General features: G+C 43.8%; 1 protein-coding gene across 2 annotated transcripts; it reads left to right on the forward strand.

Moving 5' to 3' along the window:
* Nucleotides 1–678: 678 nt before the first annotated feature.
* LOC139420307 (enhancer of zeste 2 polycomb repressive complex 2 subunit) lies at nucleotides 679–10,911 on the forward strand. Of its 2 annotated transcripts, none has more exons than XM_071170252.1 (20): nucleotides 679–1,081; nucleotides 4,000–4,123; nucleotides 4,208–4,336; nucleotides 4,506–4,625; nucleotides 5,137–5,257; nucleotides 5,367–5,552; nucleotides 5,774–5,879; nucleotides 6,379–6,548; nucleotides 6,661–6,758; nucleotides 6,838–7,066; nucleotides 7,153–7,319; nucleotides 7,444–7,538; nucleotides 7,660–7,700; nucleotides 7,852–7,977; nucleotides 8,073–8,251; nucleotides 8,334–8,429; nucleotides 8,546–8,627; nucleotides 8,716–8,796; nucleotides 9,030–9,114; nucleotides 9,287–10,911. In XM_071170252.1, the coding sequence occupies exons 2-20, from the start codon at nucleotides 4,007–4,009 to the stop codon at nucleotides 9,345–9,347; spliced, it is 2,289 nt and encodes a 762-aa protein (XP_071026353.1). In that variant the 5' UTR covers nucleotides 679–1,081; nucleotides 4,000–4,006; the 3' UTR covers nucleotides 9,348–10,911. The 2 variants fall into 2 exon arrangements, with proteins under 2 accessions (XP_071026353.1, XP_071026355.1); XM_071170254.1 differs by having other exon boundaries at nucleotides 687–1,081; nucleotides 6,379–6,542.
* Nucleotides 10,912–11,809: the final 898 nt, after the last annotated feature.

Raw genomic sequence — 11,809 nt, forward strand, 5'->3', positions numbered from 1 at the left:
TACTCAGGAAAGAGCTAGGGAGAATAATTGCTTACTCCTCGCGTCCTCTCTCCTTCCCAAAATCTATTAGATGAGAGCCACTTCTCCTTCAATGAGTTTTGAGAAGGAGGAGAGGGAAGCTAACGCAATGAGTAAGCAATTATCCTCCCTAGCTCCTTGCTGTCAGTGCATATAGAGAAAATGTGATGACAGAAAGCGACTTTAGACTGTTGAGGCTATACCCGACCATAACAAGGTTACATGCCATGACCAGAATAAAAATAAAGCAGATATTTACTTTATACACTGTTTTCTACAATATAAAACACATCCACCGTTTAGTACATTGCTTTGTACTAAACGGTTTTGCTACCAATATTTACTCATATCTACTGAAATTGTACATTACACATTTTCTCATGGATTGTTAAATATGATATTACCATGATGAGGAGTCGTAATTGTAAATAGTTGCACATACATGTGGCACCAGGTAATAGAGTAAACACTTCGCATCTACATCTTTGCTAGGCATTTGTATCGTTGATAACCAAGAGAACAAAGGAAACTTCTCCACATGTCCCCCATTCCGGGGCCCCGTTGTAGCGCGGCCTATCATTGGCCAGCTCCCTGATACAATCCGACCCATCGCAATGCACCGTAGTGAGAATCTTGAATATCGGCGGCGGTGATTGGCCCGTATGTTTGGCGCTCGTTGAAGCTGCAGTGGCCCGAGTGGGCGGCGAATGTGAGTGAAAGAGACGGAGAGAGACGTTTGAATAGTTGCTGAGGCGGAAATATAGAAATTGAGAAACTGTTCAGTAAAACCTAATATTTTACAAGACGTTAATTCCGCATCAAACTATCCGTGTTATTTCCATTGGGAAGTACATACCAGAAAGAAGCGTAGCAAGCCGGCGTTCGTTAGCTAGAGGACGCGCGAGGTGAATCGACTCCCCCTTTTCTCTCGGTGCTAACAAGCTAGCCAACAAAACATAGTAACGTTAGTAATCCAATCCCGATCAACGAAAGATTCTCGCTTGGTGCGTATCGGATAGATCCCGAGTCATTTCATTGAATGAGGACTGACCCCCCTCTGCAGGTAGGAAATGCTGTCAAAATATATAATTCTTCTTTCCTCTGAAAAAATAAATAATAGCCACATATGTAACGTTAGCTATCTCTGTCTTGGTCGCTAGTTAGCTTGCTAGCTAACCGGCTAGCCAGGTATGGAAGGTTAATGTTAGAATTGATACATTTATGCACTTGTTTGATCTGGAAGTTATCTTTGTAAATTATGCCAATAAGTTAGCCAGCCAATGAATGTGGCAAGATGATAGTTGTGTAACGTTACTTCACCTTGCAAATTAACTGGAGTGTTTGTCTGCGGTGGAGGCGCGGAAGGGTTTTCCTTTCTTCACTTCAAATCGTACCAGGTTTACACGTTTACTCCCAACATTGAACTTTATTGAACTGTGTAGCGGTGTCATTCATCCTTTTAACATTAGTTAGCTAGCTAAATCGAATTATTTGTCAGGATGGTTTGAAATGGACATTTTAGCTAGCTAACATCTGAATTGGTAAATGTGCATGATACTAACGTCAGTTATCTCGAGAACCGCTAGCTAGTGTTCGCTACAATTCTATCAAAAAAAATTGCCACATTTGACATGACAGCAATGACAATGACAGAATTAGGCTCCAATGTGTGTCACTCGAGGCAGTTGAGAGCGAAAGGTGAAAGCCTTCCCGACTCTGATAACTTGTTGTTCTTCATATTTCCAATAGGGGCGCTATTCAGCCACTTGCCACTACATACCAGTAATATGGCACTAGTCTAGTACAGAATAGAACTCGCCAGCTTGTAGTCCTAAAAACCGGAAATGATTTACCTCTGGTTCGTTTAGACATTTCTATGAGGAAGGAATAGGGTTTTTGAATAAACGCCGATAATAAGGTCTGACATTAACACGGGCTTATGAGATCTTATACGTTTAGTTCTATAATGGTAATATCAATCAGTTAACATTACCTTTATAAAGTCTTTATTTGCGTTATATATATTTAAGTATTACATAAATGCTTCAAAAATCACAAAGTGATGTTAGCTGATGAAGATTGTCTCATAGAACAAAACGTATAAGATCTCCTAACCTGTGTTTACCACAGACACAGGCCTTATTTTGGGCGTTTATCCAAAAAAATAGCTGAAAGACTTTGTTCAACGAACCATGGAGTAGTTAGTGCCTTCAAAAAGAGACGCATTTACTATTGTTCTCTATTACCTTTTAATTATAATACTGTTAATTGTCCCCTCCATCTTTGAGTATTGAGCCCTTCAATCTAACATATGAACATGTTTGTATTGAACTGTTGAACACAAACATTTGACAAATACTTTTCAGTGATGTGTAATTCTACAGTAAGTCTTACTCCTTTCCTCTATGCGTGGCAAAGCCCTAAACATGAGCATCCAGTGTGGTGACTGGTGTGATAAGATAACAGATTTTCATGGCAGCACTGGATACTGTATTTCCTTAAGGTAGGGGATCCATTGGGTTAGACCCACCCAGGCAGGACAGATGCACAATATCAGTGCAGATTAAGAAAAGGATACATTCTAGTTCCTCTAGTCAGAGCTATAGTCAGTGTTCTTTCTAGCAGTATGTGATCAGTAAGTTGTTTTGAACAATCACAGACAATGCAATGTTTTTATTATGTTTAGTCTGCAGGGTTTTTCTGGGTGAAAATGGTGGTGGGGGTGGGACCATGGGCTTGGCCAATGGTGCAGTCACTGACTTAAAATGTTAGAGGCCCTCCTGTTGGCTACAGTGACAAAATGTAGCTGTTTTAAAGCTCATGTCCTGCAATTCTACACATTTTGCTAAGAGGAAAAAGGTGCTGTTTTAAAGCTAATTTCGTGCCATGGGGCTGAGAACATGTTGCCATTTCAAAGTTGATTTCCTTCAATTCTACACATTTCACCATGGCTTATGCTATCTGAGTGACTCAAACATTATAACAAATCAATGGGTGCCCCATGCCATGACAAAAATACTTCTGAATGCATCATTTGGGGAATTTGACTGACTAGTGTTTATTTTGGTGATTGTTAGATCTCAAAGATTATCTTGTAAAAAATATATAGGTCCATTATCTTTTCTATGTACTTTAGTTTTTACGTTTTTATTTTATTTTTATTTAACCTTTATTTAAGCAGGTAGGCAAGTTGAGAACATGTTCTCTTTTACAACTGCGATTATATCTGGTTTTAGTCATTTTAATTTTACACTAAAACATTTTTCCATCCCCCAAATTATAAAATATATATAATTGTACTGTTTGGACATAGGAGGCTGGAAAAAACTCTATGCAGAAAAAAAACCTGAGTGTGTAATGTACAGTGTCGATTTTGTATACATCAGTACTCTGTTAGTAAGACAATTTCCCCTTGGGGACATTAAAGATCATCCTATTCTAGACAGCAGTCACGTAGCAGACGCACAACTCTAATTTGATTTCTGTTGCCAATGACTTCGAACTAGGGCCCTCTCCAGCATCCGTTTCTCCAGGCCTTATCGAGCAGAGAGACGCGGATGTTATTATGGAGGCTTCAATACTGTGTTTAGTTGGGACTGAGCATGTGTAATGGAAGCCAGCAAAGACTGATTTGTGATTTATGTTTTACCCCAAGTAAATGGACAATGAATTTGAAACATGCAACCAGAAATTAGTTTGGGGGTGTTTCCCCTTATTTGCATAACTATGAACTGGCCTGGCATGACTGTCTCATTGCAGCTGTAGAAAGGGAGTAGAGGTGGGAATTGAAACTGAAACAGCCGTTGACTCTGAAGAGACTGTGCATGCACCCTTATCAACATGTTCCATGACCAGCTATGGGGTCCAAAGCTCAGTTGTGTGTTTTCATGTCAACTCTTAGCCGTTAGTCCAGAACCATAGCTCTTTGCCTTTACTCTTGTACTGTGCATGGTTCTAAAGCTCTGTGTGTGTGTGTTCCAGGTTGACCATGGTGCTGACAGGGAAGCGGTCTGAGAAGGGACCAGTGTGTTGGAGGAGAAGGGTGAAGTCTGAGTACATGAGGCTACGCCAACTCAAACGTTTCAGACGGGCTGATGAGGTCAAGGTACATATACACAAACAAACATTACAGATATATCTCACACACACACACACACACACAGGTTTCTGACAGTGTCTCTCCCCCCAGAGTATGTTTAACTCTAACCGTCAGAGGATCCTGGAGCGGACAGACATCCTGAACGCTGAGTGGAAGACCAGAAGGATCCAGCCCGTTCACATCATGACATCTGTTAGCTCCTTACGAGGGACCAGAGAGGTCAGCGCATGTTTCACAAACAACACACACCTTTCCAGAGATATTGAAAATCTACGTTACCAGTTTACTGTTTTTCACCATTTAGGACTTTTTACACTTCACTTTCCAGTGGAGGCTTGTCTGAGTCCTCTAGTGTGTGTGTGTGTGTGTGTGGTCTTGTCTCCTACAGTGCACAGTGGACAGTGGTTTCTCTGAGTTCTCCAAACAGGTGATACCTCTGAAGACGCTCAACGCTGTAGCCTCTGTCCCTGTCATGTACTCCTGGTCCCCGCTACAGCAGAACTTCATGGTAAACACGCACACACTGCTACAGCAGAACTTCATGGTAAACACACTGCTACAGCAGAACTTCATGGTAAACACACTGCTACAGCAGAACTTCATGGTAAACACACTGCTACAGCAGAACTTCATGGTAAACACGCTGCTACAGCAGAACTTCATGGTAAACACGCTGCTACAGCAGAACTTCATGGTAAACACACTGCTACAGCAGAACTTCATGGTAAACACGCTGCTACAGCAGAACTTCATGGTAAACACGCTGCTACAGCAGAACTTCATGGTAAACACATTGCTACAGCAGAACTTCATGGTAAACACACTGCTACAGCAGAACTTCATGGTAAACACACTGCTACAGCAGAACTTCATTGTAAACACGCATTACTAAGCTTGTTCTGACACGTGCACTAGAACCACAGTTATCCAACCCGATGCCGTAGTCTAGTACCGACTTGATGATAGTGACGTCACAGACTATAATGGAGTTGTCCTGACACACCTGGTCTGCCTTGTAGGTAGAAGACGAAACAGTTCTCCACAACATCCCTTACATGGGAGACGAGATTCTGGACCAAGACGGAACCTTCATAGAAGAACTCATCAAGAACTACGATGGCAAAGTTCACGGAGACAGGGGTAAGACATGCACGCTTGCGCACACACACACAAATATTTGATAATATCTTGTCTTGTGTTTTTGGATGTGTTGTGTGTGTTCATGTTAAATGACTGTCTGTGTTTCCAGAGTGCGGCTTCATCAACGATGAGATCTTTGTGGAGCTGGTGGGTGCCCTGACCCAGTACAGTGACAACGATGATGAGGATGATGATGAAGAAGAGCAGGAGTTTAAGCTTGAGAAGATGGAGCTCTGTGAGGCGAAGGACCACCTGGCCGAGGACCCCCGAAAGGAACCCCTGATCAACACTGACAGTAAGACAGACGGCCACTGCTATCATCCAACTGAGAATAGATATGGGCCCTATCCCAAAACCATTCCCTTAAACCTTTATCTCACAGATCTCTCCCCTAGTTCCCTTCCCTAGGTCCTTGTCCTTTCAGATTTCTATCTCTCCTTACGCTCTCCTGTGTGGGCTGACGCAGTGACTGTTGGTAGAAATTGTGTGTGTAACCCCTTTGTCCTCTGCTTGCAGGCCAAGGCAGCAGTGACAGCTCTAAGAAGTTTCCGTCTGATAAGATCTTTGAAGCCATCTCCTCAATGTTCCCTGATAAGGGCTCAACAGAGGAACTTCGAGAAAAGTAACTACCCCTCTGTGTGTGTCATATAAAGTGTGTGTGTATTAGGGCAGTGATGATGGAGTTTGGAGTAACAATTAATTGTCATTGTAATGATTGATTTTTATTTCTGAGCTTGTACTGTACATAATGCATATTTGCAAATGAGGTTTGTCATACCTAATACAACACAGCTTTTATGGTACCCTGTCTCTCAAACTAATGTTTGGCGCTTTTGGAAATGAACCTTCTCTCAACTGTGCCATTCTGGTTGTAAAACCATTACCAACTTTACCCTCTTGATGTAAAAAAGAGAAAAAAAACTGCTATTGGGTCAACTATATCTACTTGAAAATATAGTTGAATACCCCCATTACTAAAATTATTATGACGATCATTCGTTTAGCTCAGTTATTGTCCATAATTGTTGGTTACACGATAATACGATTATTGTATCAGCCTGTGTGTGTCAGTAGAACATATTCCTGTCCTGCCTCAGATCTAATGGTGTGTGTGTGATCAGGTACAAGGAGCTGACAGAGCCCCAGTTGCCTGGTGCGTTGCCTCCAGAGTGTACTCCTAACATGGACGGTCCCAACGCTCGCTCCGTTCAGAGGGAACAGAGTCTACACTCCTTCCACACACTCTTCTGCCGACGCTGCTTCAAATACGACTGCTTCCTGCACCGTGAGTGTACGGACACAGACACACACACTCTCTCTCACCACATTTGGACTGTTCTGCACCAACACTCTGACTTCACTATGACCCCTCATCTCTCTCGTCTTTGTATCTCTCTCTCCAGCCTTCCATGCGACTCCTAACACCTATAAGCGTAAGAACATGGAGAATCTGGTGGACAGTAAACCCTGTGGTGACGAGTGCTACATGTACCTGGTGCAGGCAAGTACACTCAGACACACACTCAGACACACACTCAGACACCTTCAGTTCTGACTGTTGTTCTGTGGTGGTTGTTTAGGATGGATTGGTGAGGGAGTATCCTGACGGCATGGCAACCGAGAGGTCCAAGACCCCTTCCAAACGCCCAGTGAGCCGTCGCCGGGGACGACCCATCGGCAACAGCCGGCCCAGTACACCAACAGTCTCCACCGACACCAAAGACACGGACAGCGAGCAGGAGGGGAAAGACGACGATGATGATGATGATGATGATGATGACAAGAAGGACGAGACCACCAGCAGTTCAGGTACATACACAGGTGCGCCAGCCAAACACCATACCCAGTCCTATGCACACACCCACACACTAACCATTGCCTTTTATGTAATCCAGAGGGTAACTCACGGTGCCAGACTCCAGTGAAGTTGAAGCTGACGTGTGACCCTCAGGTTGTTGATTGGAGCGGAGCCGAGGCTTCACTCTTTAGGGTTCTCATCGGCACCTACTACGACAACTACTGCGCTATAGCACGGCTCATAGGAACCAAGACCTGCAGACAGGTCTGTTTTTATCACCACAGCACCTATGCATTTCTCTGGCTTTCTCTCCCATGACTTCCTCTTTACCTGGCAGGTTTTATGGAAAGACATTTTGTATATTGTCTGGTAATGGGTGTGTCTCTAGGTATATGAGTTCAGAGTGAAGGAGTCTAGTATCATCGCTCGCGCTCCGGCCGAGGACGAAGACACGCCCCCTCGCAAGAAGAAGAGGAAACACAGGTACGCCATGCCCAAATATGGACAGACTACTTCAGGGTGCAGTAATGGGCTGACTGCAGGACATAGTCAGCTCTGGTTGTCAACTTCCACGGAAAAGACTACTCACAATCTCCTTTTTTAGGTTGTGGGCCACTCACTGCAGGAAGATCCAACTGAAGAAAGGTGACGATTGTCTCTAGAACTCTCCTGACATTACAGCCTCACTCAATCTTAGAATGTGATTGAATGTGTTTTTTTTTATCATTGTGATTCATTTATCAGTTTTTATCTTTGTGTGATAGCGCTGACCTGTGCTTGACCCCTACCCCTGTAGATGGTTCGTCCAACCACGTGTATAACTACCAGCCATGTGACCACCCCCGCCAGCCCTGTGACTCCTCCTGTCCCTGTGTCACTGCTCAGAACTTCTGTGAGAAGTTCTGCCAGTGCAGCTCAGAGTGTGAGGAAATGTTTTAATAGTTTATTTTGATCCATAATTACAGTGCAAACCAGTCCACACTCTCGAATCGTCTCTCTCTCTCTGTGTGTGGGTAGGTCAGAACCGTTTCCCAGGCTGTAGGTGTAAGGCCCAGTGTAACACTAAACAGTGTCCGTGTTACCTGGCGGTCAGAGAGTGTGACCCTGACCTGTGTCTGACCTGCGGAGCCGCTGAACACTGGGACAGCAAGAACGTCTCCTGTAAAAACTGCTCCATACAGAGGGGAGCCAAGAAGGTACACACACACACACACACACACACACACACACACTTGATATCAGTAGCTCACTCTTGTGATCCCCCCCCCCCCCTCTCAGCACCTGCTCCTAGCTCCGTCTGATGTAGCAGGCTGGGGCATCTTCATCAAAGAGCCAGTTCAGAAGAATGAGTTCATCTCTGAGTACTGTGGGGAGGTGAGGCTTGGCCCTGTGTCTGTCAGGGTGATGGTTTTGTTTGACTCGTGTGTAATGTACAAGCCTGTGGAAAATAATTATTTTGTTCTCCGTGTTTTTCTCTCCCCTCCTTGTAGATAATCTCCCAAGATGAGGCGGATCGCAGAGGGAAGGTCTACGACAAATACATGTGTAGCTTCCTCTTCAACCTCAACAACGGTAAAACACACGCATACAGAAGTATTGAAATACTGTTTTTGATAAGCTAAGTGGGAGGGAAAGCTAATTCTTTCTCTCTCCACCCCAGATTTTGTAGTGGATGCTACTAGGAAAGGAAACAAGATTCGTTTCGCCAACCATTCCGTCCACCCCAACTGCTATGCAAAAGGTCAGACAATACCATAATCCCTTTCATTAGTTGATTTTGGGTGACTGTTTCCAGAGAGGATCAGACTAGGTGTGCTACGGTACTGTTTAAACCACTAGATGTATAGTATGTCAGCTGATCCAGCCAGTTGTGTATAACCTAATACCCCGGCAGATGGGACCAACAGACGTTACTGATGTAGAGTTTCACCGATAAGACCTCTGTGTTGTGCTAACAGTCTCCTATCTCTGCAGTGATGATGGTGAATGGGGACCACAGGATAGGGATCTTTGCTAAGAGAACCATCCAGACTGGAGAAGAGCTCTTCTTTGACTACCGGTCAGTATATACGGGTTACTAACCAGCCTGTCTGCAGCATTTCAATCTGAATACCCTGTGAGGAGGGTGTCTAAAACTGGCTCCTTGTTTGGTCTCATTGACACACTTATACGTACGCATACTCACTTTGTGGTTGATTTGATGTCTGTAGCTAACTTGTCTTATCTCTCAGGTACAGTCAAGCAGATGCTCTGAAGTACGTCGGCATCGAGCGGGAATCGGAGATGCCATGATCCCCTCTTCTACCTCTAGATCAAAGGCCTTACACACGCACGCACGCTCTTCTCTTCAGGAAACACAAACGACTCATTGTCGGAATCCTGGGGTGCTTCAAGAATTCTGGGAAGTTTAGACCTTTTTTTCCCCACTTTGAATAGTTTTCCTACCAACAAATCTTCCTGTTCCGAGTTATGTAGGACTCATTGCTATGGTCACTAGAACGGTCTTTCCTCCATTTACAGCTAACTAACACATAAACAGGTCTTAATAAATCCACTGCGGGGATCTCTTTAGCTCTGTTACGCTTTTTATACTTGATCCAAATCCATGGACACATTGACTCAACCATAACAAGTGGTTGTTGAACATTTTACTTAGCCCCTGACCACCAGCTAGACTAAATGCAGGTTAAAAACATCTGACTGACTTTTCCCCCTCCCCTAGCCAGTGTCTAAACCCCTTAGTCTCAGACCCACTCTTGAACGCCCGAACATTGTTTTGAGACTAGCCTGATATCTGAGGTGACAGTGTACGATGCATGTTGACCAGCAGCACTACCTGTTTTGTTTTTTTCCTCTGACTTCTGGTTTATTCCTAAAACTATATTCTGTCTTTAATTTCTTCAAGTTTTGAACATTTGATGACCATTGACCACCTGAGGCATGCTTTGATACAATCTCTATTCTAGATGGTGCTAACTAAGACGGTGTGATGTTTTGTAAATGCCCCCAGGTATCCACTTCTGCTGTGCCTTGAATCTCGTCGTTAGAACACTGAATAGTCACTTGATTAGAGCCCTTAAGTGTTGATTTATTGATAAAGATGTATCCTCAATCTGGTTAATGCATGATGATGAAAGCTTCCATGTTTGTAGTCCCGGGAAGACCTCACTGCTACTATAATCTAGTGATGCCTGGTGCTTGTGAATACTGCAGACTTGAACCAATACAACCAGCCTTGAATAATGTTAAGTAATGTTCACGTCTTCACCTGCAGTGGGATGAACTGCTCCGATTTATCTCCTGTTTTTACAACTAACTTTGTCAACTTTTACCAGCAACTGAGAGAGGGCTCTGTAAAGACCTACAGACAGATCTAGATGACTGACGGTTGTGTTTAGATGGAAGTCAGGAGCCGATCTCCTTTAAGTAGTTTGTTGCTCATGTTAGTAGAGGGGTGGGGAACTCTGGTTCTTGGGAGATCCATTGATTCAATGTCACAGCTTACACCAGGTCTAAATCGGTCTGACTGGAAAACCAGCAGATACAGCAGCTCGAGGACAAGTATCTCACCCATCTGTTTAGGATGTATACTTCCTGAGTTGTAGAGCCAGCTGGCGTCCAGTGGGATTGGACATTACAGAATGTTCATAGAAATATAGGCCTACTACATAGAACAGCGGTGCTTCTGTCAAGGAATAGGGAAACTGCTCTATACAAATTATATATTGACTGTTGTGTAACGTTTCCTCCAGTTGTCTAGCCGGGACCACTACTGTCTGATTTCCAAGGTGCTGATTTTTACTGTCTTTACAGGGAGTATTGTTCAAAGTGATCCAGAATAAAATGAGAAAATTAAGGTGTCCAATTGTTTTTTTTTTTGAACCACTGACAACCAAAACCTTATATGCATTTTAAAACCACTTCAGTAATGAGTCATTTTGCACAAACAACTTTTCAGAGTCGCGTTAAACGAGCGGTATAGACTACAGTGCTATAATTAAGCAATAAGCCACGAGGGGGTGTGGTATATGGGAGTTAATAAGCAGGACAGCCCTTAGCCGTGGTATATTGGCCATATACAACAAACTCCCGACGTGCCTCATTGCTAGTATAAACTGGTTACCAACGTAATTAGAGCAGTAGAACTGTTTGGTCATACCCGTGTATACGGCTGCCAGCCAATCAGCATTCAGAGCTCAAACCACCCAGTTTATAATGACAATTCACACCACATCTTGGTGTAAGTAACAACCCAGCCAGTGACAAGACCACTAGAGAAACCTTTATTTAGCACACATTTGTAAAATTAACCACACTATACAAATGGTTTCCTCATTTCAGTAATGATACAGGGGGTTACAGGTCCAATCCCCTATGAAACCCTAACCCCATACCAGGGATTTTACAAGACCCCGTGGGGGAAGAGGCTAGGGGTGGGGCACTAGTTCAGTGGATCCAACACTTCAGCGCTCTACGCGATAGAAATTAAAAGGTAGTTTGAGGCAATATGTAGCGTTTGCCGTGAATGCAGTCTCCGCTGAACTTCAGCGATACAGATTGAATAAAGCCCCCCGACAGATCTAAATTGCAGGGGCGTCTCCATTTTATCCAGACAACTGATTTCCTTCGTCCGGACCGGTGGTAAAACCAGTCATCTCTACTCCTCTGGCTATATGGAGGTAGCGTACTGGTCCAGTTCTGTGTGCTTCAGCCAACTCCTCCTAGTGCATGTATTGTCATGTTTGTCTGGGAGG

This window comes from Oncorhynchus clarkii, chromosome 11, assembly GCF_045791955.1.
Source record: "Oncorhynchus clarkii lewisi isolate Uvic-CL-2024 chromosome 11, UVic_Ocla_1.0, whole genome shotgun sequence".
Taxonomy (NCBI): Eukaryota; Metazoa; Chordata; class Actinopteri; order Salmoniformes; family Salmonidae; genus Oncorhynchus; species Oncorhynchus clarkii.

What these genes read in the sequence shown, in the direction of transcription:
- LOC139420307 (XM_071170252.1), top strand. Translation starts at nt 4,007, where the DNA reads ATGGTGCTGACAGGGAAGCGGTCTGAGAAGGGACCAGTGTGTTGGAGG. An exon ending in GCTACATGTACCTGGTGCAG is followed by an intron (nt 6,759 to 6,837) that starts GCAAGTACACTC and finishes GTGGTTGTTTAG; the next exon opens with GATGGATTGGTGAGGGAGTA. An exon ending in GAGCTCTTCTTTGACTACCG is followed by an intron (nt 9,115 to 9,286) that starts GTCAGTATATAC and finishes CTTATCTCTCAG; the next exon opens with GTACAGTCAAGCAGATGCTC.